The sequence below is a fragment of the Corvus kubaryi genome, unplaced genomic scaffold (assembly GCF_017639235.1).
Source record: "Corvus kubaryi isolate FWS band 111438036 unplaced genomic scaffold, C.kubaryi_AGA036_p1.0 37302, whole genome shotgun sequence".
Lineage (NCBI taxonomy): Eukaryota > Metazoa > Chordata > Aves > Passeriformes > Corvidae > Corvus > Corvus kubaryi.
This window is the reverse complement of record NW_024581095.1, coordinates 412,003-437,858: the sequence shown is the minus strand read 5'-3', so window position 1 is coordinate 437,858 and position 25,856 is coordinate 412,003. Positions and strand designations below refer to the sequence as shown.

The following is a 25,856-nucleotide window of genomic DNA, read 5'->3' as shown; positions in this document are numbered from 1 at the left end:
GTAAAGTATTTGTATCCAGGCACTTGGTACCACAGTTCACAGCACATAAACAACTACCCCCTGCCTTCTTTACTTCACAGGTAAAATCTGTCTTCTCATCTCCACACCTATGGGGTCTTCAGAGGTTATGGTTATAGTTTTGGCTTTGGTTTTTTACTTTTTTAAATACCAAAATTGCACCTGAATCACACAGTAGGCACCAGAGAGGGGTTTTAGGTCAGGTATTGTGTGATTTGCCAAATCTGCATGTGATTTCACTGGCCATAAAGGGAGACATAAAGTTTCCTTAAATTCAAATATTCACCTGTTCTGGTTCTGGAACACATAGCTTACAACTGCCCCCTTTCAGCATCTCCTCCATTTACTCCTAAATTTTATGAACCATCGGGGAACACAGGATCAAATATGAAAGGCACGCTGTGGTTCTTTGTGCACAGAATTCATGGATTGAGGTGACCTCTTAGGGAGGGAAGTCGCTGTGTATTCATTCTACTCTCAGCCTGCTCAGTCATATGTCCTTTTTTTCCCAGCACAAGTCACAGTTCCTGGCAGAGGAGGCAAGGTAATGTGCTCCCATTCATGTAGCTGAGACATCCTCCCCTGGGATTGGAGAGATGTAGGAGAAAAAGCAGTCCTGTATATTATGGTGTTATTTGTTGACACATAGTGCTAACAAGAAAGTCTGAGCTCACAGTTTCTAATCTATGAAGCAAGCTCTCTAAATTAGTTACAAAGCCTTGCTTTCACATCTGCCTACCTTTCTTAACCATCTCACCATCTCTACATGCTTCTCTGTATCATCTTCCAATTATATAAAAAACTTCTCATTTTCAGTCCCTGAAAGTCTTCTTCAAGGGATTCCTTCCCTGTTTTCATTTGAGCACCCACAGGTTTTTTTGTGTTATTCAGATTATAAAGTATATAACCTGTAAATCTGAAGCAGTTTTGGGGTCAATGTGTATGAGTCCTGCATGTGTAGAATTACAGGTTCTGGATACCATCAAGCAACACAGAAATTGCTTCAGGACTCTGAATTTGGGGCTGACCTACCAGAAGAATTCACTGGGATCCAGACATTACAAGTCTCCCAGTACAGGGGTCATTTGAGCAGTAGGTTGAGAGATTCAGGATGGTTCAGAAGAGGGAATCTGCATGACTTAAGTTGCCACTGACATTGTCATGCTTTTATCCCACCTGAAATATTTTGAACAAAACAAACTCATTTGATCATCAGAGCCACAACCAAGCCTTCTTCACTTGTCATCTGTGTAACTGCTTGTCAAATGGAATGGTAGAGCATGCAGCCCCATACAGGTTACTATGAGTAAAATTAATTCTAGCCTAGATGAAATTGCTTCATTGATCACATGGACTTATTTGATATCTGTGATGGAGATTATAATATTAATAGTAGTCCTGATGCATGAAACCTTCTTTGGGTAACAGTGAACTCATGGTTCTATAAATACGAGTTGGATTGAGAGCAGGATGGGCCCACCAGCTTATTGTTCATATGAAATTTCTTAAATTGCAGCAAGCATGGCACTTGGCTAATGATATAAGCAGGTATAATGTATTCCAGATCTTTATCATGCAGCTCAGCACCCCTGAGAATTCTGAGTGATTTTAAGATAAAATATTGTACAGCATGACAGGAAATGTCCTATCCTCTAACAGCTCTCAATTTCTAATTGTTATGTGGCAATTTGTTTATTCAGAGGGATGGTGTGAATGTGAAACCATGATGTTTAATACTAGTTATATCACCCAGGATAAAATCTGGATTGATAAGTTTTCTCTGGGAGGAGAGAAAATTTTTGGATTTGTAGTTTTATAGGTGAAAAGCAAGAACACACAAGAAGATGGGAAGTACAAATTTATAAATAGAACCATAAATACATCTATTTTGACAAAAACAAAAGAAGTGCTTACCTTTGATTTACACATTGTTCTTGCATCTTAAATGTGTCCTCCTCCACCCAGCTTTGGGAACAGTAACAATGGCAGTAACACACTATAAATAGTGAATAGCTGAAGTGAGCAATTCATGAATACCTAATAGGCTTAAATTTGTTTGCATAAACTGCTCAAAAATTATCTAACATATTTGCAGAAATCTGTGTATTAATGAGACAGGGAAAGAAATAACAACCAAATTAGTCATATAGTAGACCATAGCCTATAATGACGCCTATTCTAATGAATATATAACTTGTTTTTTACTCTCACATAAAATGTGTTGTTGCAAATGACCAGGGTTGTGCAAGCTGTAAGTGGCTCTGAACCCATCCCTTCACCCTGTGGTGATGCCACCAAGTTAATATAGGTGAGTAACAGAACCTACTCACAGAGGATTTTGCGCCAGTGGGGAATGTTACCTGCATCTGGTCGCCTTTACTACTGAAACCATTTATTTAAATATGCAGGGCCTGTAAATCTGATATGTCAGAGTGTGATTTACTCTGCTGAAGTTTATACAGTCACAGGAATTATCTGTATCCATCTGATGGTTTGCCTGCAAATGTACTGTGCTTTTCTTCAGAAACAGAAGTGCTGCTTCTTTGATGGAACAATTTACTCTTAACAGACTGACAGTCTTATCCCATGCAGATAGATCAGTCTCTTTCAGCTTCTACAAACCCAGGTATTTGCAGCCAACAGCTTTGTGTGTGCTACCAGACTTTTAGTCACCTGACAGGACAAATGCAGGCACATTGATGTAACTGGCAGTATTCTCATGCAGGTGTGTTCAGTCTGAGGACTATGCATCACTTGAAGGACTACAGCTGTGAATTGGAAGCATGGACATGCATGCAGAAAATAGTTGCTGTAGTAATTAATAGTATTTTTTTTTTCAATAATAATACAAAATTACTTATGGAGGGTAAAAATAAAAATCCTCAGTAATCCACTGTTGCTGTTTAACCCCACTAAGCCCCACAGAGCTTCTCACTCTCTCATCCCCAGCGGGATGGGGAGAAAATCAGAAGAGGAAAAGAGAGAAGACTCATGGGTTGAGATACTGACAGTTTAGTAGGGAAACCAAAAGCTGTGCACACAAGCAAAGCAAAGTAAGGAGTTCATCCACTGTGTTCCATGGGCAGACAGGATTTCAGCCATCCTGAGGAAAACAAGGCTCCACCACACAGAACAGTTACTGAGGAAGACTCTGAATTATCCCCCTCCTCCCCGCTTTCCTTTTTCTCCTAAAGCTTTATGCCCTGAGCATAATGCCTCATGGTCTAGAGTATCCTTTTGGTCTTCTGGAGTCACCTGCCCTGGCTTTCTCCCCTCCCAGTTCCTTGTGCACCCCCATCCTGCTAACTTGTGTGTTGGGAAGAGAAGCAGAAAAGGCCTTGGCTCAGTGCAAGCCCTGCTCAGCAATAACAAAAACATTCCTGAATTATCCACACTGTTTCCAGCACCAATCCAAGCACAACCCTATGCTAGCCACTGTGAAGAAAATAAACTCTATTCCAGCCAAACCAGCACACCTACACAGTGAAAACTCCGGGCTGAGTTTAGGGAAGATACTACAGGATTGTGCTGTTGCTGTTGTGCTTTATTGAGCTGTTTGTTGTGCTCTTCAGGGAGCCCATGTTAAGCTTGAGTGAAGACAGAGCCAGAACAGTCTGCCCAGCTTAAAATACAAAAAGGCTGTTTCAAACAGTTCTGTTTTTAAGATAATATTACTCCATTAGGAATTCAAAGGTCGATCCCTTAAAAGAGAGAGCTACAGATCATGCTGAGAAGGTCAAGCAATGCCCCACTAAGAACAGCCAACAAAACATAGGAGGAATTCTTTACTTGAGAAACTCTTATTTTCATTCAAAAAAAAGGTCATTCAATGAATCAAATCATCTGAAGCAGCTGTTAAATAAATGTTCTAGTTGGAACAATGATGTATCCATACATTCAGAGGGATCAGCTTTTTAAAATTCTACTTTTACCTACTATCCACTGCCATGTTGATTACAGAATTACACCAGAGTAACTTAGAGAAGTGGACTGAGTTTCATGTAAATCTCTATTTTCATTTGTCCTATGATTTTTCTTTCATACCACTTTCTGTACCTTCCATGATTCTTTATAACTTATGCTGAAGATTGACATCAGTTTCTTGTGTTGATACATAGACAAGATCAGATTATTTCAATACTATCCATCTTTATAAAGATATACAAAAACACATTCTGAAGTCTTCTTTAAAGTGTTTTATCCTTGAAGTCTTGACTGAAAGACTTTGTGAGAAGATACTCTCTGTGTGAACTGGGCAGAAACTGGAATTCCTGTCATTCAGGACATTCTGAAATTGAAAAGCAAGACCTTAAACTGCATAGAAAATATGTTCTTTGAATCTTCTTCTTGTGAAGATTTATTTAAATTCAGGCTTTCAATTCAAGCCTATTTCTTTTTTTCTTGAATCTCTCAAGAGAGCCTAGGTAACCCAGCAGTCTTGTGTTCAGTTGTGACAGTTGGGAGCAGACCTTCAAACCACCAAGGAACTGGCAGTTCTGCTTGTGTGTAGCCTATGTCTGTACAGGTTTTAATATTTCAGCTTAACAGTGAGAAGAAAAAATAATGGCAAAGTTATAAAAGCTAATTAGCAATTGATGCCATAAAATACAGAAAGGTTTAGGCTTCAGAGCAGTTACTGTATGAGCAAATAAAATTTTGTTTCTTGGAAGCACTTTTAATAGTGTGGTGTCAAGCTAATAATGACTTGCACCGTGATCCCTGTAAGTGCACAGAGGCACGTAGTCAGAGCCTGACCTGCTGGTTCAATAAAGAATTCATTGCTAGTATTAGAGGTGTTCATGTGAGTCAAAAAGTGGGATATTAATTAAGGAGCTGTGCAGAGCTGGTGTGAACAGACTCCCTGAGGTGGGCGGTGCTGTGAAGCTCCTTGAGAGATGTTTTGCATGGGTTTCTTCACACGCATTGTCTGGGCAGAATGTTGTCACCCAACCTGCAAATGTGCCCCTTGTATCCACAGTGCCTAGGGGAAGGAGAACAGCAGAGACTGAACTTGCAGGATGAGGAATGTGCTCTTCCTCTTGCTTTCTACTAAGTTTGAGGGTACAGAGAACATCTGTTGGCCACCTGTTTTCAGGGTGGTACCATATTGCAAAGAGGCAGCTGGATTAATCTGTGTAAGTGGTGGTTCATTTTATCTTGTTTCATTTCGTTCAGATAGAAACCACTTTAACATCTCAGTGGTTTTTAGCATTACTCCACCTCACCATCTTGGGACATGGAAACATGGAAGAATATCAGCTTTCATTTAATTTTTCAGTCCTTTCCCTGTTAATGTGAAATTTATAAATAAGAAATACACTGATTATAAATCTAGTTCTCCTTTCCTGCATGACCAGTATCAAATTTCAAAGGCATAGTAATTGCAGACACAAATCTATAAAAGAGATGAATACCTAATTCTACTGAAGTGAAATAATTGGAGAGACAAAATACTAGGAGTAATCCAGGAATGATCACCCTTTTTACGTAAATGCTTTATTATAAATTAAGGGAGCAGCACTCTTAGATTGCCTCTCGCTCCTGAGTTCAGGCTGTTGTATCTTTGCTGCTGCAGGTACTTTATCTAGTTAGATTAAAGCCAGCATGCAGGTGCTTATCTGTGCTACAGTCACAGCTCCTGGTTTGCTTGCTAGAGTTTACTGAGGAGCACGGGAAGCCACAGCACAAGGCAGTGGCTGTGTAGCACCTACAAGAAGTTCTTGCAGATTTGCTGCCTTTCAGCATTCCATGTGCCTTCACAGGTAAGCTGCGGAAACATGTAGGTGTTGTGGGTTTTAATAATCACAGGGCATCTAACAACTTTGGTTTTTTGGCCTATGACAGTGAAATCTTCAAGCCAAGGGTCATCAGCAGAGGGCTGATAAATAACTATTTTGGGATTACCTGGCAAATGATTTCTCTAATTGACATGGGTGTTCCACAGCAGGTTGCTGCTCTGCTATCACAGCCTATCACAGCAAATGCCTCTTGATTGCTTGCAATTTAAAGTTTGCAAATACAGAAAATACAGCTCAGTAAATTTGCACCAGTGTTAAGAACATCCAACCAGGCATTTACAGGACCTGGCACAGAAGTAGTGTTTTTTTCACAGAGTAACGTAATCATTTAAGTAGAAATCAAATTATACTGATTAAATATTTGAGCAAAAGCATACTCTAGTCCATTTAGCATAGATTAAAAGCAAAGAAAAAAGGATAGAAGGATAATTGCTAAACTAGTGGAGTGTGAAACTTCTGAAAGTTAATATTTGATTGTTTTTTCACTTCACAAACAGACCAGTTCTGCTAATCCCACTATTCTTGACTGTAATATACTCACAAAGGTCTCACTGATGTTCCTGTGAGTAATGCTAATTTAAGGAAAGCTCAGATACTTCTCAAGCATTGTACTGCATATTTAAATTTCATCCAAAGAGGAGGAGACAAAACAAAGAGTTTTGCAACCTCATTTTGATCAGTTATTACATACACACGAATCAGACCGCTGTGTTTGATCCAGCCCAACATACTTAATTTGCCCAAACATTGTGGTAATGGCATATTTTGATTAAATTACCCGAGTTTTAAAAATTGTTACTATAGCAACATACACTCTAGTGTGAGATGCCTGACTCTCATCCCAGCAAATAATTTCTGTCAGGAAATTATTTGATAGGATGATGATAGAAAAATTCAATATAAGTAGTTGAATTGCTGATACTCCTGCCCAAACTAAAAATAAGCCAGGTTTGGCCCTGACATAAGTAGGCACATCTTTTTTCAAATTAGCTGAAACAAGGTAAGTGTTGATATAACTTTTTCTGTACTTAGTGTAGGAGAGGGTAAGAAAATAAAAGTGACAAAATAGCCTGTCTGTAATAAAATGTTATTACTAATTGTGGTCCTTTTTTTACTCTGGAATGATTCATGTCACCTATACATGCCCATTTCTGTTGTAAGATCTGTCCCAATAGCCATTACATATAAATATATAAAACTCCTAAGTGTTTCTCTGCAGCATATTTGCCACTGCATCTTATCATCTTGAATTTTGAGGTACCTTTTAGTCATACCACCATATGAGGAAGTGTGAAAGCCTACTGTTTTGTGTCAGGTCACAAACTTGATCACAGAGGACCTCACCTACAGTTGCAGACTAAATGTCAGTGGAACCAAGAACCTGAAACTGAGTCTTAGTCCATGTTTTGACTTAGTTTGTTGCTACCTGCGAGATAGAGGAGGTCTCTGTATTTTCTCACTTGTAACTATTCAGTGCCAAAAGGGGGCATCTTTAGATTTTGGGCAGTCTTTTCCATGCTTGCTTCCCGGTGTGCTTGGTGCCCAAACATTTTCAAAACTTCAGGAAGAAAACTGTGGGTTGTTCAGTCTGTAGCAGTGCTCTTGGGTAAGGTAAGTTTTTCAGTCTAAACTGCTCTCCTGGGGATATCACTGTCCATGCACAATTGCACATTAATTTTCCTGAGGTGCAAAGCGTGTGAAAACAGTCACAACGTCTATTACTGTGTGATTCATCAAAAGCCCTTTGCTGCCCAACAGTGACCTTTGGAGGCCTTTGCTGCATGTTTGCACTCACTAAAGTAACCCAAAGTGATGCCAAGGAGATGTCAAAACCGAGCAAGACCACAGGCTGGTGCTTGCAGCATTTTAGGAAAAGTTCACAGGAGTCTATTTTTCAAACCTGCTGCTCAGTGTTTATGTAGCAGGAAAAAGCATTTATTAGTCGCATTTGGAGTAGAAAGCAATAAAGTTTATAAAGCATGCAATGGTCACAAGCTTAAAGGGCCCTGGATTTGAACCCAGAGCAAGTGTTTATCCATGAAGATTTTGTTATTTGCTGTATTCTTCACCCTCAATTATATGCTCAGGTAATGGAATATTTAATTCCTTTTTGATATTTGATTCCTCCTCCTTCTTACATGCACTGATTTTTTCCAAAGCTGGTTTTTCTTACTTCATTTTGCTTCCTGGCAGTCACTAGAAGAGATTGAATGTCAATAAGTTTTAAGAATGCCCCGAGGGCTCTAGTTCTCTACTCATCTACACCACTGTCAGAGCACTGTGGCATTACTAAGCTGGAATCATCCCTGGCTGACACAAGGGGAGAATCAAATTCTGCCTATCCAGTAGTTCTGAATGTAATGGATACTTGGATTTTGTTGATGCTGGAAAAAAAATTTCTGAGAAGTAGCTCTCTTTTTTCAGGTGATAAAAAAACCCCATGTGTCTTCTTCACTAAGAATTTGAAGGTAATTTTATGTCCCTTTTAAAGGTTTATATATAATGACTGCCATTCATTTCCCATATGATATAAAAAACAAAAACCAAGACTTGCCTTTGATGAAAAGCCTCCACTAAAAAATAGCAGCACAAGTCTCTCTCAAAATGTTCTGCTTGACATCATGTATGTCATCAGTTTTTGAACCACACAGTGACTTGCTGACTCTCATTCATTTCATAACCCCCTGAGCCATCAGTGTAGGACTCCTCTAGGATTTGGGAGAATATTTGCAAACCAGGTAGTTTCCTCATAAGTGTATTAATTGCCTTAGCAACTTAAAAGCATTCATAATTTGCTTACAAACATTTTCCATTCTTGCTTGCTTAAGCGTTCTAGTTCCAAGAGACCTGCAGCTTTCTTTCGTGAATTAAATATTCCCTAGCTCTGCCTTTCTTGTGAGAAATGACTGATGTCCCCCAAGAACATAAGTTGTCCCTGAATTGCTAAAGACTGCAGTTTGAAAAGAGAAGGGGTAATCTTCTCAGAGGTTTAACCCATAATTTCAATTAGTAGATCATACTGTTAGAGATAATTGAAGCCAGTTGAGGTTAAACCTTACACGGTGGCTGGGGGTATTTGGCCCTTGCATCACTTTTTTGTTCTAAGCAGTATGTTACACTACTTTGATGAGCACATCCTACATGCAGAAACCTTTTTCCAGCACAGCTGCTGATCAGTGTGTCTAAAGGAAGCTATCCTAGCATAAGCTCAACAAACGTAAGTAGAAATAGACAAGGCCAGAACTTGAGTAAATTTTCCCACTGTTCTCAGATATCTTTCCTGTAATCTACACCTTATGTGACTTACATGTATATTTGTAATCATTTTGCTGGATGTGGACATTTCTCTGTTATAGTATGTCTTGTGTTAATGGAAAAATTCTCTTTACAGTATGTTTGACTTGTGATTCTCACATCAACTTATTCTCCTGGGAGTTCTAAAAGTGCTATTCATACATAGCATCCTGTGATTCATCTACAAGTTTCTATGGTGATCATGGAAATAATTTTTTCCATTTTTCCTTCCCCATTTTTAACCAGGTAGACAAGAAAATTGTCCGCACTGAAATTGGAGTTCTTCTTCGCCTTTCGCATCCCAACATTGTAAGTTTAGCCATGTTCCTTCACTCCACATTTGTTTCCTTGTTTTTTAATATACTTTTTGTTTATGAGAGAAGACTGTTGTGGTTCACCTGTACAGACCTGGATTAAAGCTTTGGGTTCTCTTTGTGGGCATGCTAGCAGCTCTTTAATGAACATCTGTTGAGTTATACTTCCATTTTAAGATAAAACGCTGATGTTCTTACAGAGTCGAGTGAGAAACCACATGAAAGAAGTTCTGCAAATGAAAGTAGAAGTTGGTGTTTTCAGTCCTGGGAGGGTAGGAAAGGACTTACTTTTCAGTTTCTCTGAGAGGTTGGCAGATGGCTTCTTAAAATCCTGCATTTCATAGAGGTTACTGAGGTATGAGAATAATCAAAAGAGTACAAAAAAAGAAAAAAAGCTAGCAAAAAAAAGTGGGAGAGAACAAGGTAACTCTCCCAGCTGTGGTCTATTTTCTACTGTTGACCTTCAGATGTGCTTAGCAAGAAGACAAATAAGCAAAAGAAATACTTTCTGTTATCTTTTACCAGATAAAACTGAAGGAGATATTTGAGACTCCTACAGAAATCAGTCTTGTTCTGGAACTGGTCACTGGTGGAGAACTATTTGACAGGTAAGTTACCTGTACACACCTCTCCCAGTACCTTCCTTCCCCAAGGATGTTAGAGTTCAAATTTCTTCTCTGTGTGTAATCCCTTTGTTAGTAATTACTGGAATTATTTCACCAGCATATGATTTATTCACATGAATAAATATCTGCAGCAAACAGCTTAAAAATGCCTTTGGAAATGTAATTATCAGTAGACTTTTTGGAAATTATACACGAGCTGAAAACAGAGGAATTAGCTAGTAAATGTTGAAGAAAGGTGCTCAGCAGACACATAGCATTGAGTGTGTTAGAGCAGAAAAAAGGTAGGAAAAACTGGCAAAATCTCATTGACCGGTCATCATAAAACATGTCAGGCAGCAATGAGCTTGCCAGCAGGACAGTGTTACATCAAATGAAAATTTCGTAAGCAAACTAACAAGAAAGAAATTCTCTTTGGTATTTGCTCTGTTTGTGAAACATCTGGTTTTGCTAAAAAGGTTCTGCAAGACAGCTGTTGAGTTATGAAGGTTTTGCTCATGAGGCTGCACATGCTTCTGGAGTAGGTGCGTATGCATGAAGTGAGATGATTCTGTAATAGTGCTGGGATGATATTTTACTAGTAGGGATTTGGGTTTTTTAGAGCAAGAAATGGTAAGAAAACCATTTTATACTGGCTTGAGTAAATGATTTAACTTACTGGCATTAGGGATTTCCAGCTCACGTAAGAACTTCTGTAATCAAAGTTTAGTGTTATAGAGGAATATTATAAAAATACGCGTCAAATGTTAAGTCTGAAAGTATCTTTCATTTGAAAAAACAAAAGCATACTTCTTTTTTTAATACTGTGATCATATCTTCGACCTTGACAAGAACTATTTCTAAAAAACAACAACAAAAGCATCTACTACTGTGACATCCTAAGTTTGATGGAAGAAAGGTGATTCCTCTCTCAATACTCGTCCAAAGCAATGAGGAGAGACATGCTGCAACTTAAAGAACCAGTGAGGGCCCTGAGCTGGAGAGAAGCCTGGTCAAAGTGCCTTACCTTTCGTGTGGGCCTTTATGTATCCAGGTGGGTTTCAGATTAGGTCATTTTCAAGAAGGCTGTATACTCTACAGGAGTCTTTGATGAGAAGATTTTGCAAAGGCAAAACACAAATAATGCAGTGAAATGGTTGGTTCCTGAGCAGCAACCATCTTTGTGGTAGAAGAACTGAAGAGACTAGACTTCATAGGATCCAGGACAGGGAATTACATTATTTGATGAAACCAGGATTTAATATTCTGACCATTTCAACATATTACAGTCTATTCTCAGCAGTTACTACTAGATTTGAGCTGTCAGATTGATCTTTTCAAAAAGATTGGATGCTTGATCCAATAGTTTGGACAGCTAAGACCAGCTGTCTGGTGTTTTGACTAGAAGCAAAGTCACTCAGATTGTGGGGCCCCCTTGTGATGCTATAGATGAACACCAACACTGTGGGGATATGAACTTTGCATTCTCCTTTGCTTCTTGTACAACAGAACTGGAAACTTTGTCAATTCAGGCCTCTGTGATTTGGAAAAAGACCCAACAAGCAATGGAGCAAGAAAACATAAAATTATTTTCAGCTCTTAAGCTAGGAATAGAGTATTACTTCACTCTTCAACCTTAAACTAAAAACAATTAAATAGAAATATGCAGCTGAGATGTTGTGCACTAGTGACTCCAGTTAAACATTAACTCTCTCTCCTTTCTCAGCTTCGATGAAGGATTAACACTTGCATTGTGCTATACAATGGTTGCCCTTGGAGTTTTAGTGAGGGTAAATTTAGCTTTCTGCCTTAGGGCATTCACCTCTCATGCTTAATCCTTTCAGTCCTTACATCTTTTTATCATGTGTGAAGGAAATGTCCAGACTGACAGAGAGATCACAGAAAGGAGTGCACTCCTTTCTCTGTGCTTGTATGATTTGCATCCCAGGAGAAAGAAAATGACCCTGGAATCTCTCTTCCTGGGCAGAGGAGTTGTGTCAGATGTGGAGGGAGAGCTGTGACCAGGTCTTGAGATCCACCCCACTGTTGTCCTCAAGGAGAGACCCTGTGTGGGCAAGTAGGACCCCAGTGTGGCCTGGAACCACCTCCAGGGTTGGAGTACCTTATGTGCCTTATTTGTAAACCACTGCCCATACACAGACGGCAATGCAACTTTTGTACTCTGGAGGAGTTACTCTTATCCCTCTTTCAAATCAGCTATCAGCAAATGACACTACTGGGCCTGTTACACAAGCACTCCCGCTCTCCTGGCTGCAAACATCCTCATTGCTGTTACTGCTAAATCTTGTAATATGCCACTAATTTTTATATCAACTGTTTTATTGCTCTAGTTTTCTGCCATCCCAGATGTCCATTCTTTTTTTGAATAGTATTTGAGCTGCAGATGAGTAAATTCTTTCATGTAAACATCCCTCTTATCATGAAGATGATTTTATAAATACCCAAGATCCAATTAGTCTTCTAGAATCTTATTAGCATTGTTGATGTGCTGCTGGTTTCATGCCACTCTAACTGAAAGTTCTGGGTAATGAAATTATTCACTTCCTTCACCATATTTAACATTACTGTCAAATCATCCATGTTATTGCTAAAATTAACTTTCATTATGACAATTTTTCAATTGTGTTACCTGAAAGGAGATAAATTCAAATGAATGTATCAGTTTGACACCTGAGTTAATATAGCTCAAATCAGATTGGTTTTGGCTGTATTTTTAAAAAAAAAACCTGTTTCCCAGACTTCATAAACCACATTGTAGGTCATACTCCACATACCACCCCAAATACAAAAAATATAACTGTACTTGAAACTTCAGAAGTCTGTGTAAATTAGAATATTTATTGCCAATGTACATGATGATTTTTGCCAACCCAGTAAGTGAGGAGGGACAAAGAGCTTGTGGAAAAAAATGACAAAGAGAGTGGCAGACCAGTGGAGGAATTCAGCAGGACAGAGAGAAAAATGCAGCAGGTCTAAATTAACTGGTATTGAAGTTCTTTATGGGTTCTGCATCTCCAGCCTAGTGCTGGGACATACTTCTGATATTTGCTTGCCCTCCTCTTTCATTCTGGCATGTTTAAAACAGACAGGCATTGTTGAAGTGCATTTAAACTGGCAGTGTTTTGACAGAGCCCCAAGAGACTGTCTTCTGATAAGGCTCTGAGTGTTCCAGCAATGGTGAGCCCAACAGCACAATCTGATATCTTGTCTTATATGGCTAACTTTTGTTGAAGCTGGTCTTTTGCATTCAGATTTTATTCATATCTATTGTCTTTCAGCTGAATCACCACCTTATTTCTTTTCCAAATATGAATTTCAGCAAAAACAATCAACTCTACTTTATTTTAGTCAGAATACCTGCAGATTGCTAAGAATAGTTTTTGTTTTTTCCATTTCAAATAATAATGTCAATCCATACACTCCTCTTGTTTTTACTTTGGCATCTTGACCACAGACTCTCCTGATTCTTCTTTCATCTTATTGTTAAGTGTAATGTCTAAAAATAGCACTTACAACTGACAGTCTCTCGAGTCACTTCCATTTCAAGTTTCATGTAATTTCCTCTGAACTCTAAGTTCAAGCTCATATTCTTTTATGCAGTGTACATTAACAAAAATATTAATTGTTCTAAAGAACTTGCCTTTTTAAGAGAGGTGGGAATGACTGCCTCATGGACAAAATATAGTGAAGCCTTCCCAGGCTTTAGGAACACCTTTTTTTTTTTTTTTTTGCTTTTGGAAATTAAAATTGCTAAGCTATGTCAAAAATAGTCAAGGAATTAATCAGTCACTAAAGTGGGAGTTTTTTTAGGAACTAATGTCAGAATAGCACCCTCTATTTCCTTCAGTGCTCTGGTCTCATTGTGTCATGGCAGTCTGTTTTCTGAACAGGGGTCAGAGAAGTCCTTTGGACTCCCTGCTTCATATGACCATGTCACAGATCCCTCACTCAGGACTGGCAAAAATAAAAAGAGGTTGGTGACTTGACTACACCAACTATGCCTGGAAGTAAAAACACAAAGCTCTGATAAAAGTGCTCCTTGATATCTTAGTAGCTCATTTGGTTTCACTTGAATTTAACTTCAGTAATGATAAAACCCAGTAATTTCAGAAAAAAGAGATGTGCATTAATGCTCATTTGTAGTCTTTTCAATGTAATTTGCTATTTCATTCTCATACAGAATTGTAATAATGCCTTTATACTTTTTTTTTTGGTGGTCTGCGCCTAATTTTCTATCACTCTGGAAACTGGGAAATCCTTTTGTAAGTTGTGCACATCAATGCCTGTGAAGCTCTTTAGTTTATTAGATATTTTTAGTACAGAAGGTTCTTGTGATTATAGCTCCTCTTACAGATGTATTCTCTGTTTTCTACCACAGCCTCAATTTTGTAACATAGATGTACATAGTCTGGATGCCAGAAAAATTAGGAGAGATACACCTGTTAAATTAAATAGAAAGTTGATTGAGGCGTAGCTGAATTCCTTAATTATTAACAAATTTTAACTTCTTGTCTTATTGAAACACAGAGAGGTTTTGACAGCTGTTGAGGTATATATACCTAGAGCGTATATGACTGTACCCTACACATATATATACATGCAGAAAGTCCCTGAGTGACCCAAGTGCTAATGATGTGTCTTCTGTGCCTTGATTCAACACCTGAAATTATAAAGTCACTTAGGATGTGCATGCTTTGTACATTTTGAGTTTAATTGCTTTTTTGCTATGTACATTATGAAGAGAGTGTAAAGTGAAGTAAAAAGGTTTTAGGAAGAAGTGCAGTTTCCCTAAATATTCAGAGCACTGAAATGCTTTTGCTAGTTGATAATTAAGGAGATTTTTTGATGAAAGCCTGAAAAGTAAATATGTTTTACATAATGTATTTCTCAGTTCAATGTTAACCTTTAGTCGCTGTTGTAAGGAATGCATCACAGACCTGTGCACTGTAAGAGGTGCCAAGGCCACCAAAGAAGGTCTGGAAGAGGTGAACCTGAAATAATCCTGAACTGAATAATGATCATGTGAACACTCCTGGGAATTGTGACATAGAGAAGTATAAGGACAACCTGAGTTATGCAAGCTGTGCCCAGTTCCAGCGTTTGATGGTCCATTGCTCACTCTTGCTGGCAAGTAGGTGGTGTGCCAGAGTGAGCGCCAGGCCAACGTGTTTAAAATGTCATGGCAGCTAGAACTGCACTGGTTTGGCATGGAGGGGGTGGAGTGAGCAGGTGGGTCACCTGAACTCAGGTAGTATCTTTCCACCATCCTTCGGCATCCACAGTTTTGGCTTTTGTTTCTCAAACACCTCTGTAGTCTTCTTATGTGCAAATTATTCCAGTGACTCTTCAGACTGATAATTAGGTTCAGTGCCAATATTAGGAAAAACTTTCTTTTTGTAAATTTGGCCAGTATTTGTTTGCCTTGTCCCCAGCAGGTAGAGAGAAGGTGACTATTTTATTCGTTAAAGCAAACGTTAAAGCAAACTGTCATGCAGTGGAGGATTGTGGAAGACTCTATTTTCTCAGCCCCTGCAATCTTTTGTCCCCCATTATGTTTTCTATGTGTCAGTTACTGTGTATTGGACTTCCTGCACATTCCCACATCTTTCCTGTGTCATGGAGCCCTTAGATAGACAGAGAAATCCAGTTAAAGCCTCAGCTGTTGTTGGCAGAGCAGCTTCATCGGTGCCTTCAGTGCTGCTCTTTTTCCCTCCCCAGGCCACTGCGCCTTTTGCAAGCTTTCATTGATTCTTCTCTTTGCCCCCTCTCTGCAGGCTGGAGTTGTGACATGCTTCAGTAATTCAGTGTGTTGCACTGCCTCACACAGTCATTCACATAGAAACTTTTGAGAGGGACGCTTGAGCAGCCAGTGCATGACACTCTGGCTTCACAACCTCTAGAAGCAAGGACTATTATTTTTTAAAATGTCTTCTGAAATCAAGCTCCCAAAAGATGAACTTGTCTATTTCTGTGGGTACTATACTAAGGCTGAATTGGAAGTAGAAAGTTAAGGAGGTTAAGTTAAACCCTAGTATGAGCTATAAGATATATGTAATCTTTCTCTAAATTCTTGTGCATGCCACATTTACCAAAAAGTGCCTCTTGCTTAGTAACAATGGAGGGAAAACAGTTTTCCTGAACGACTGCAGTGCTGAACTTCATTTCTAAACACAGTATTGAAGAAAAACTTCTACTTTGTTTCACAGGGAGTCAGATGCAAACCCAGGTCAGTATTTCCCATTATCTTTTTTCAGATCACAGACAGACAGTTTGAGTCATTAGAGACAATAACAGCTAGTCTGCTCTGGACTATGAAAATGGTTGCAAAATAAGGGAGATTCTGAATCAGAGCTACTTTTAAAAATATTTATTATTCGTCAGTTCTGTAGTATGGAAAATGCATACATATTTATGAGGGAAACCTTTTTTTTAACTAAACAAATGCATCAGAGCAACCAGGAATTGCAATCACTTCAATACAGACATGAACCAATAGATCTGTGAATCATTCATTGAGAAAGTGTCCCTTGTGGAAACCATTTTGCTATTGAATAGAGAGATGTCATTTTCTTTTCCTCTTTCTGCTAGTTTTCCATCTCACTTTAGCTTGTAGAAATCTTCTAATTTCATTTTAATTGAATACAAGAATTTGCATAAGAATTAAGAGAGCAGTTTGAGAAAAAAATCTCCATGACAACCAAAGTGTTTTAGATAAATTAACGTTTATTATATAGAACCAAACAATTTTAAAAATTGTTAGCACATACTTGCATTGGAACAGGATTTGTATGTGTCTTGGGCAGTGTCTCACCTGAGACTGTGCATAAAGTAGCATGAAACAGTCCACAGCTAAGTTATGGTGCAAGGGCTTTGGGTAAAAGCCAGCCAGAGGCAGAATGAAATGACCCTAAAAAGAGTGATGGCTTTTTTTATGTCACAAGAGTTATAAAGGATGGTCTGCAAAGCAAACACAGACAGTGCTTAAAGAAAGCAAAACAATGTTGGGAACTGATAAAGTAATAATTTTAGATGGCCAAGTTGATTTAGCAGGACTTTTGCAAGCCATACTATATGTTTCTAAATTCAGCTAATACTCAAATGCTACTGACTCCACATCGTGGAGAAATAGTATTTATAGTAGCAACATTAAACGATTGCTAAATATTTCAAATTTTAGAGTAACTGTTTAGATTAATTAGCATAAAACTAAGTGCAGTTACAAATACGAATTAAGGCAGGAAAGCAACAGACTTTACCTGCTCACATTTCAGGCAAGAGTGGAAGATGGGTAGAGTGACCCACGTGGGAGGGAAGCAGAGAAGAAGAAGCTAAGAATAGGAGAATTAGTGCATGTAGAGCATGGGGGAGGAAAAAGCAGGTTTGTTAAAGTGGTGAGATTTCAAATTTTCTTGATCAGAAGGAGTCGTGAGTACATGTGGAGTTTTAAAAAGCAGGAATATTCATTGTACTGTATTCTGATAGCAATGAAAAGTAAAAGAGGCTTTGGTCTCAGGATCAGTGGTCTCCACTGAAAGTTTCAGGCATTGCTGCAGTGAGAGGCCTGGAGTAGCTCTGTGGAGTGGGGAAGGATGTTCACCCTTCCTCACTCTTAGCTGAGAGCTCTCACTGTAACAACAGCAGAAAGGGCTGACTGGAATTTAAGTTGCTGCCAGCCTTGCACGAAGAGGTGTCTGCTATAAGTGACTAGCCCAGTGTAGCATCTTCTGGCACTGGATGAGTCCTCTCCTTGCTCAAAACAGGTTCCTGGATGGTTTTGATTCCTTTTTATACCGCTGCAGCTGTGTGAGCTCTCTTTCTCTTGCTGGACTTGAAAATAGCTTTCCATGGCTTCACACAGTTACAGTGAATTAAAGCATAATACCAGGAAGAATGCCCCAAAAGGAGTAAAATCTTTTACATGGTCCTCCCAAATTACACTGTAGGCTGCGGGGGTTTGGTGAATGCTGGTAAGAATTTATGCATCTGCAGATGTAGACTCTGATGAAGATGCACATCATGGAAACATTACAAACAAAATACAAAGAGCTGCAATTCCATGGTAGAGAGGCTGCTCTGAAAACTGTCTGCAAAACTGAGGAATTTATACTGAGAGAAAACTTCCAGTGCTCACAAGAAACAGAAATGCTGGAAAGGCTGGCTGGAATCTGGCAAGAATTACTGCAAATTATGAAACACTTGAACACATACATGTGTTTGATGATGGAAACTGCCAAAATTTCAATTATAGGAGAGCATGCATCCCCAGAAACACATTATGCCATTTCCCCAGGCTTGCTGGGCAGTGTGATGCTAAGGGTGGTTTTGCTCACTGCTAAATATGCTATAGCCCCATTACCTGGCAAGGCTCTTCCACCTCTGGGCATCAGCAGCAGCTGAGAGAGCATGATAACACAGATTTCTGCGGGGTACCTGCGCCCTGCAGGCAGGCAGAGGTGTGTCTCAGCACTGTGGGACTGGGGCTGTTCCCAAAGGGCGTCTTCATCTCTGCTGGCGCTGGGAGAGGGCAGTGAGTAGGGAAAGCATTTCCCAGCTCCTCTATATAGGAAGAGGCAGATTTATCTCAAACATGATTACATGTTCCTGGAAAGACAAGATTGAGTCGGATGGTGCTTTAGAAGAGCTCTGGCTTGCTGTCCATCTAGCAGACATTCTGCTAAATGTGTGTCTTGCCATATACAAGTGTAAACAATTGGATCAGCATATTCCAATAAATGTGTGTGCACGATCAAGAAAAATTGATCCTACACAAATCGGCATTGCATTTTTGCTTGGTCTAGAATGTCTTCATTTTGAATTTGTGTCTTGAATTTCCTGGATGCTTGCAGAACCAAAATTAGTGTTTTTCCAAGCTTTTTTTTCTGGTTTGACTTCAAGCACGATCTGGATTCCCTAGTGTCTTCCTCATAGTTTTTCTCTTTAGCACTCTTTTGGCCTACCTGGCTCTTTCATTTGCACATCAAAGAGAGTATTCAATTAGTTCCTTATTGCTGCTGCTCCTATCTTTCTGTCCTCTCAGCAAAGGTTTAATCTTCCTTCACCCATGGTTTTGTTAAAGATCATTTTGTAAACTAGGTATAAATAGTTGGGATTTGCTTCAATAATAGGGAAATAAGATATTTCTGCAGGTTTCCTTCCTATTATAGCAAATAAGGGCAATGAGTCATTGTTAATCTGCAGGCTGAATTTGAGAAATCCTTTTACAGAAGACTCATTGGTCTCAGGTAGGAGTGTTGCTGGCTCACCTACCATTTGTCTTAAGTAAACTATCGCAGGGAGGATGCAAAAAAAAAATATGCAAATGATCCCCCAGCACTACTTCGTGACCTGAACTACAGGATAATCCTCTTTCAACACTCCTCCCTACTGCCTAATAGCCAGGTTTTAGTTCTAAAGCAGAGAACCCTCAGAAATAAATGTACATCTTTATAAAGGGATATGTATTTTTTTTTCATTTATTGCTGTCAGAAGATTACATTTTCTATTTGCTAGATTATTATTAATTAAGAGTAAGTTTCCTATTCTCAATAAGTCTGAATTCTAGACTTCTGGAAAACTGGAAAGTTAACTGCATGTGACATAAGCTGTAATTGGCTTGCCAGTGCATGTTATTCACATGTGGCATTAGCAGATGGGTCCACTGCATTGCACAATATTTCTACAGCTGTTTTTAATTGCTCTCCAGAAATATGGGTCCACAGTTCATTACATTTATTTATTGTAAAGTGTAAATTACAAAGCTTCATCTACAAGGTCTGTGTGTTTCTTCTGCTATGTGTTTAATATAAATAATGAGAGCAGCATGCTATCCTTACCAGCATATATTGTGTAAGTTAGTGTGGACTCATCTCGAGGTCAAGAGGGCAGTCTTGAGCATCTCTGATTTTTCCCTTGTTTCCAGTGGTCACAAAAATAGAGGGGTTTTTCTGCACTGGCTGGGCATTTGCAGGAAGCTCCTCTTTTTTTTTGTTTTTGGTGAGTGGAGGAAAATACGAAGAAGCAGAATGCATTTAAGGGATTTTTTTTTTTCATTCCCCTGGTTTATGTATTTGAAAAAGATAGAACAAAGACTGAGTTACCACACCATAAAAAGACAAAGTTTTTGGATTAAGGGAGAAATGCAAATTGAATTGTAACTGCATTGCTTCGTATTTCTCTGATCTTAGTCTGAGATGTTTTGGAAAATCAGGGTATTCTAAACACTGTTCAAAGCCTTAGAACCTGCCTCATGCATTTCTGAGGTCAGGTGCACAGGTTTATCCTGCACCTTGTAGACTCAGTGCATGGGGCAGGGTGGATGCTACAGACAGGTACATCTGGCTGAGACTAAAAATTTCATTTTAATTAAAAAGTAAGAGGAAGCAAAGCCAGTATATTTGGGGGAATGAAGACTAAGCAATAGCATCACTGGGGCTCAGGTCTCAAAATGTAATCTAACAGAAGAGGATAATTCAGCCTGAAATGTCTAAGGAGTAATCTAGCCTTCAAGCATAATGTAGCATTTTATTGTGTAATTTGTGGGTTTTTGTAACCCCTTTCCTATACTTCAGGGTAAAAGCCTAATACAACATCTCAATGAGCTTTGCTTCCTTTTCCCCTTATGGTGATAAGTTCTAGTAAAGCTCTCCCTAATGGTGTAAACAGATGATCAAAACAGGGGAAGGGTGAAGGCACAAAAAAAGCAAAGGTATTTAAGCAGTGCATACGGCATGACAGCTAAAGGGTTGCCAAAAAAACCAAAGAATCCAAATCAAACCAGCTTCTAGAAATAATCCCAAGCAATTATGAAGCAAAGAAATCATGGTGAAATAGAAGATCTGCTTGAAAGGGATTATTTGCTGTTACTGATGCCACTTGAATAGACTCAGTTCTCTGTGAACTGTGTAAAGGTAAAGTAATTGTGGCTGATTGGGAACATACCTGTGTAGACTGCTTTCCACAGTGCCATGCTCGTTGCCTCGTTTGTGGTGGAGTACTATCCTTGCATTGTTTCTTACCTCTAATCACTTGATCCTCTAATGAGCATAAAGTAATGCTTTTCCTGTGTAGGTCAGTCAACACCTTTCCTGTCAGTTTTGTGAAGCTGTGACGAGCTGCACTGGTTGTAACTCAACAGGAATCTGTTATTTCAGTAAAAGGAAGTGATAAAAACTTACTGCAAAGCAGGAGCGGTGGGGAGAAAGAAGGATAGCTTTCCTGCCATCATCAGAGCCTTTTTATGGATCTTGGGGCAGAAGGTCTTTTCAGTGACTCCAGACATTAAAGGTTCCTTGCTGTGCTGCTTCATGAGGATTTTAGGATATTGTTTCATAAAACTGGCTTGTCTGCTTGCAGAACATAATTTTATAAAACGTCTCATAGGCACCACAGGTTCTGTTTCTAGACAACATCTATCTATGTTTTTTTAGGCTTTGAAGAATTAATACGGTAAAAATATCAAGACTTCAGATCAGAAGTCTGACCTTTCAGGTAACTCCCTGAGGGAGAGTTATTGTAGCTCACAAATACTGTGCTCAGTTAAAAGCATTAGTAAAAAGATTGTTGAGTGTCTTAAATGGAGTGTTAGGATATCTTAATAGATAGATCCTTCTTTTATTAACTGCTTGTATGTCATTGTGCAAATCTGCGTCTACTGCTGACTCTGTAAGAAAAAGTAGCTTTTCTGAAAGAAAAAAGTGGCTTTAGTTGTAATAAAAGTGTGTTTCTCTGCATACAGCATCCCCAGTTTTCTACTGATGGGGTATGGATACAAATATTGCTGCTAGCAAGAATTTTTCTTGCTTCTTCCCAGTCCCGTGAGATACTTTTCTCTCTCGCAGAAGATATTAGCAGAGTTCTATAAACTATGAACACCTGCGACCTTGCAAACCTTTGTTTATGGTACAGTAGGAAAATATTTTGACAATGGATGTTTTAGGATTTTAGCCAATCACCCCAAGGGGTGGCTGATCCTTTGTCCAATTAGACTATGAAGAAAAAAGTCTATAAAAGAATTGTAAAATAATTAATAAATCAATCTTGCTGCGCAATGCCTGCCTGCTGGATCTCTCTTCTCCTCCCTACCACTGTGGGACACCATGATAATGGGGGAAAAAGACAGTTATTCAGCCCATCACACTCGAGGGATAATTTGAAGCTAGTAAATTTTTACGCCAACCTTTTCTCTTGAACAATTCAGACCTGTGTGTGCATAGCATAGTGCTGTTTTTTTATAACTATCTAACTAACTAACCAATTAACTAACTAACTGGGGAGGGGGGGCTTAAGTTAAGTATAAAAGTGAGAAATCAGTTCCTAAATGTTGAGTAGTTTTATCTTTCAGTAATTCAGATTCCTTGACTGTCAGAAAGTTCCAAAAACTTTGAACTGAATGTGTACATATAGTATGAGCATCTTATCCAGATGATATTTTACCTCCTGTCTTTCATTTAACTGGGAATCAAAGGTAACTTAAATTGCAAAAGGGTTGTTTTCTAGTCTCTTGGGAACAATCCACTGTCATATTTAAATTCGATTTCTTGCTATCTCATTTTTGAAAAGAAGCATCTACCTTCACTGTTTATTCACCTTAAGGCTTAATTGTTTATTTTTTCTGCAGGATTGTGGAAAAGGGATATTACAGTGAACGAGATGCTGCTGATGCGGTCAAACAAATCCTGGAGGCAGTTGCTGTGAGTATTATCTGGTATCTCATGTTCAGCACCTGATCTTTAATCCGTGGTGGCTCAGTAAATACTTGTGTTTGAAAGAGGCAGTGTGCACAAGTTTCCTCCTACAATTAATTCCATATTGGTATTTTTTAAGGTAATGAGTGGCACTTTGGAGAATTGCACTTCAATCAGAATGACAGTACTATTGAGAGAGAGCAGAATAATAATTGCTGCCAGTAGGTTGTGCAGTTTCTAATATAACTTCTTCCTCTATATGTTTTGTGCTTTTCAAACATTGGAATTTTTTATACAAAAATTTCACATCCTGTTACTTAGACAAAGTTATACAGATTATTGAGGAAGGCTTCTAGTGTCTACATACAGTATTTCTGTGCATTTCCTGTGCTTCTTAGTCACCTGTAACTCTTCCATCTAATTTCACACCAGATGTTCTCCAAACCAGCAATCAGATACTAGGGAAACACTAAAGAAATTAATTTGTCCAATGTTCAGTGTATGTGTTGGCACTGTTCACTTCCAGTACAGAAGAGAGAGGACATGTTGGACAAGAAAAAAGAGAGGTCAGCCCGCAGGGCTCATTGGAAGGATGTTAGTGGTGAGGCAGGTTATGTACAGGCCATCCAGAGAGATTCAGTGTCAAAGGAGCTGTCCTCAGGAAAGGACTGGTGGTTATGACTGACATCTGTGGAAGGTGTCTAGAGAAGAAGAGATTACTGGTTACAGCAGTAATTCTGTTAATCAGAAGGAACAGACCGATCTGGGCATATACCTGGGATGGTAACAAAATACCTCAGTGTGAAAAGTCTCTATAAATCATGGTTTAGTATTATTTGTGAGCCTGTCCACACTAAAAAAAGATGTGAGAACTGGTGTTTACTCCACTAACTGCACTATACTGCAAGACCACGCATGTTCACTTCATGGTCCTTTCTGAATGATCTGATGTCTACTGTATCAATCTCATCCAAAGAAATTTAAATTATGTATTTTGTAGCACATCATAATGCGTTTGTATAAACTTTTAAAATTGGCTCAGATTATTATTTTATGACTAACTTTTTCTTGCAATTGAAGTGTCCCAGTTAAGATGGCTCTATGTTATTTAACAGTCTTTTACAAAAAATGATGATTTACTTTTGCTGAAACATGTTTCAGAAGGTGTTTAAGCTCTTTATTTTAAAACCAGAAACTAGAGAAAAATCTTCACCTTCTATGAGTTGTAATAGCTTGGCTGAAATTAATGGAACAGTGATGTATGAAAACTGAAAAACTAATTTTAATATAAGCAATAATTAGGATTTTTATGGTTCCCTGTACTAGATCCCTAATTAGGATGAACTGTACCGACTTCTGCTCTTACAGCTGACACTGAATATCTAAGCCAAGGCTGGAAAAGCTGTGGAAGTAGCAGTTACCAGCTTGGGATCTTGCAGCCCAGCTGAAGTACTCTGATAGATCGGGGCTATGAACTTGACAGAATGGTGTTTGTGAGCGGGAGAGGAGTTATTGTTAGAAACTGGAAAATGCTGCTGCAACAGCATAATCTTTTGAAAATAAAAGGAAATGTGTCCATAGATCATTCCTAAAACCAAGTATTTGTACAATTTGTACAATAGGCAATGCCAGTGAATACTTTTCTGACAATACATAGGCTTTTTGACCTATGCAATTTTTATAAATTGTTCTTTGAAAAAACAGCATCCAGCCATCCTTTTGCTGACCTCCCTTGAACTAAATATTTTATAAGTCCCCTGTTCAGGACTGTTGCTCTAGTCATGGATTTGTCCTTGCAGTGGATCATTAACATGAGGAGGTATTAGGTCTTCATACAGAAACTGTTTTTATGAGACACGTCTAAAGAATTTAATGAGAAGTGTAGAATGGAATTTTAAAAGCACATAAGCATTTTTTGTTCAATTCCTTTTGAAATTGTTAAAGCAAATGGACTAAATAATGGACTAATCCATAAAGCTTCTAGGTCTGTCTGTTTTCTGTAATACCTGAATACCTGTAAGCCCAGCTCTAACTGGCCTACCAAGAATTAATCAAGCAACCAGAGTAGCACACAGAAAATTAATCTGAATCTTCATGTCACAAACCATCATGAATATATCAGACATCTGTCATCCCAAGATCAGAGAAAATAACAAAAGCAGTACTCCACATTAATTTTGCCTTTTTTCATGAGTTTCCTTTCTGCTGTTTACATCTGATCTGGTGTTCCCAGATGGTGTCTGTATTTGCCCTTAGTGGGAACAAATTACATTTTTTTCTCTCTTCTGCATTTTTGCCTTTGCCATTATTCTTTCATTGTTCTTCAAGCTGGGAGATAGCTCCATTCATAAGATAAAAGGCTTGTACAAAACTAGGTCAAACCAGTGTTCATCCCTTTAGCTCTTCTGCTGTGCTGTTCAGAGCAGGTGGGGAGGTTTTTTGCTACCTGACATCTCAACACAGGGAGATGAGATGGAATCTTTTCATTCCTAAAGTTTCATTCCTAAAGAGGAGGTATTTGAGGGCACTTGGCATACCATTGTAATTTCTCTCATAAAATGAGTTGCATGCAGTGTGGTCTTCTTGCGTGCTTATTCTAGTAGCAGTTTTTCTTTTTTTTTTTGGTAATGAATGTATTTCTGCACGCAGATATCCTGAGCCCAGATCTTCACTGGGTATCTTGCAGAATGAGTTATTGCTGTTTTGGTATCCAAGTAGTCCTCGAAAGATTGGTCACAAAAAGAATATTGCACATTTCTTTAAGAGATGTCTATTTTTTAGCTGGTCAAACTTCATAAAATTACACTGTGTCTTGGGGTGACCTTATGATGTGTATCCCATATGGCTGCCCTATGCCCAGAAATTAATTTTTGTGCCTTTTTATGCCTCTAAACTGAGCCTGAGAGGGGGAAGGAAAAGCTGAGCAAAACTTTTTCAAAGCAGTTTGCAGCTTGTTCAAGGTCACACAGAGAGAGCGACTTTTTTTCCAGCTGCGGCAGGGGAGCGAGGAAGCACCCAGCTTGCTGCTTTCCAGTCAGCTTTTGGCCAGTGGTTTCAGTTTCTTTTTCTCCAGAGAGAGGCTGAGAGTTGAACTTTTTTTTCCTTCCCTGGAATTTCGGATTTTCT

General features: G+C 38.8%; 1 protein-coding gene across 1 annotated transcript in view; it reads left to right on the top strand.

The window, feature by feature from the left end:
* CAMK4 (calcium/calmodulin dependent protein kinase IV) overlaps nucleotides 1-25,856 on the top strand; it is a 140,479-nt gene that overhangs the window by 68,076 nt on the left and 46,547 nt on the right. The window contains exons 3-5 of the mRNA XM_042028029.1: nucleotides 9,357-9,419; nucleotides 9,950-10,032; nucleotides 22,664-22,736. Of these exons, the coding sequence (XP_041883963.1) occupies nucleotides 9,357-9,419; nucleotides 9,950-10,032; nucleotides 22,664-22,736 (219 nt within the window). The remainder of the gene's footprint in view (nucleotides 1-9,356; nucleotides 9,420-9,949; nucleotides 10,033-22,663; nucleotides 22,737-25,856) is intronic.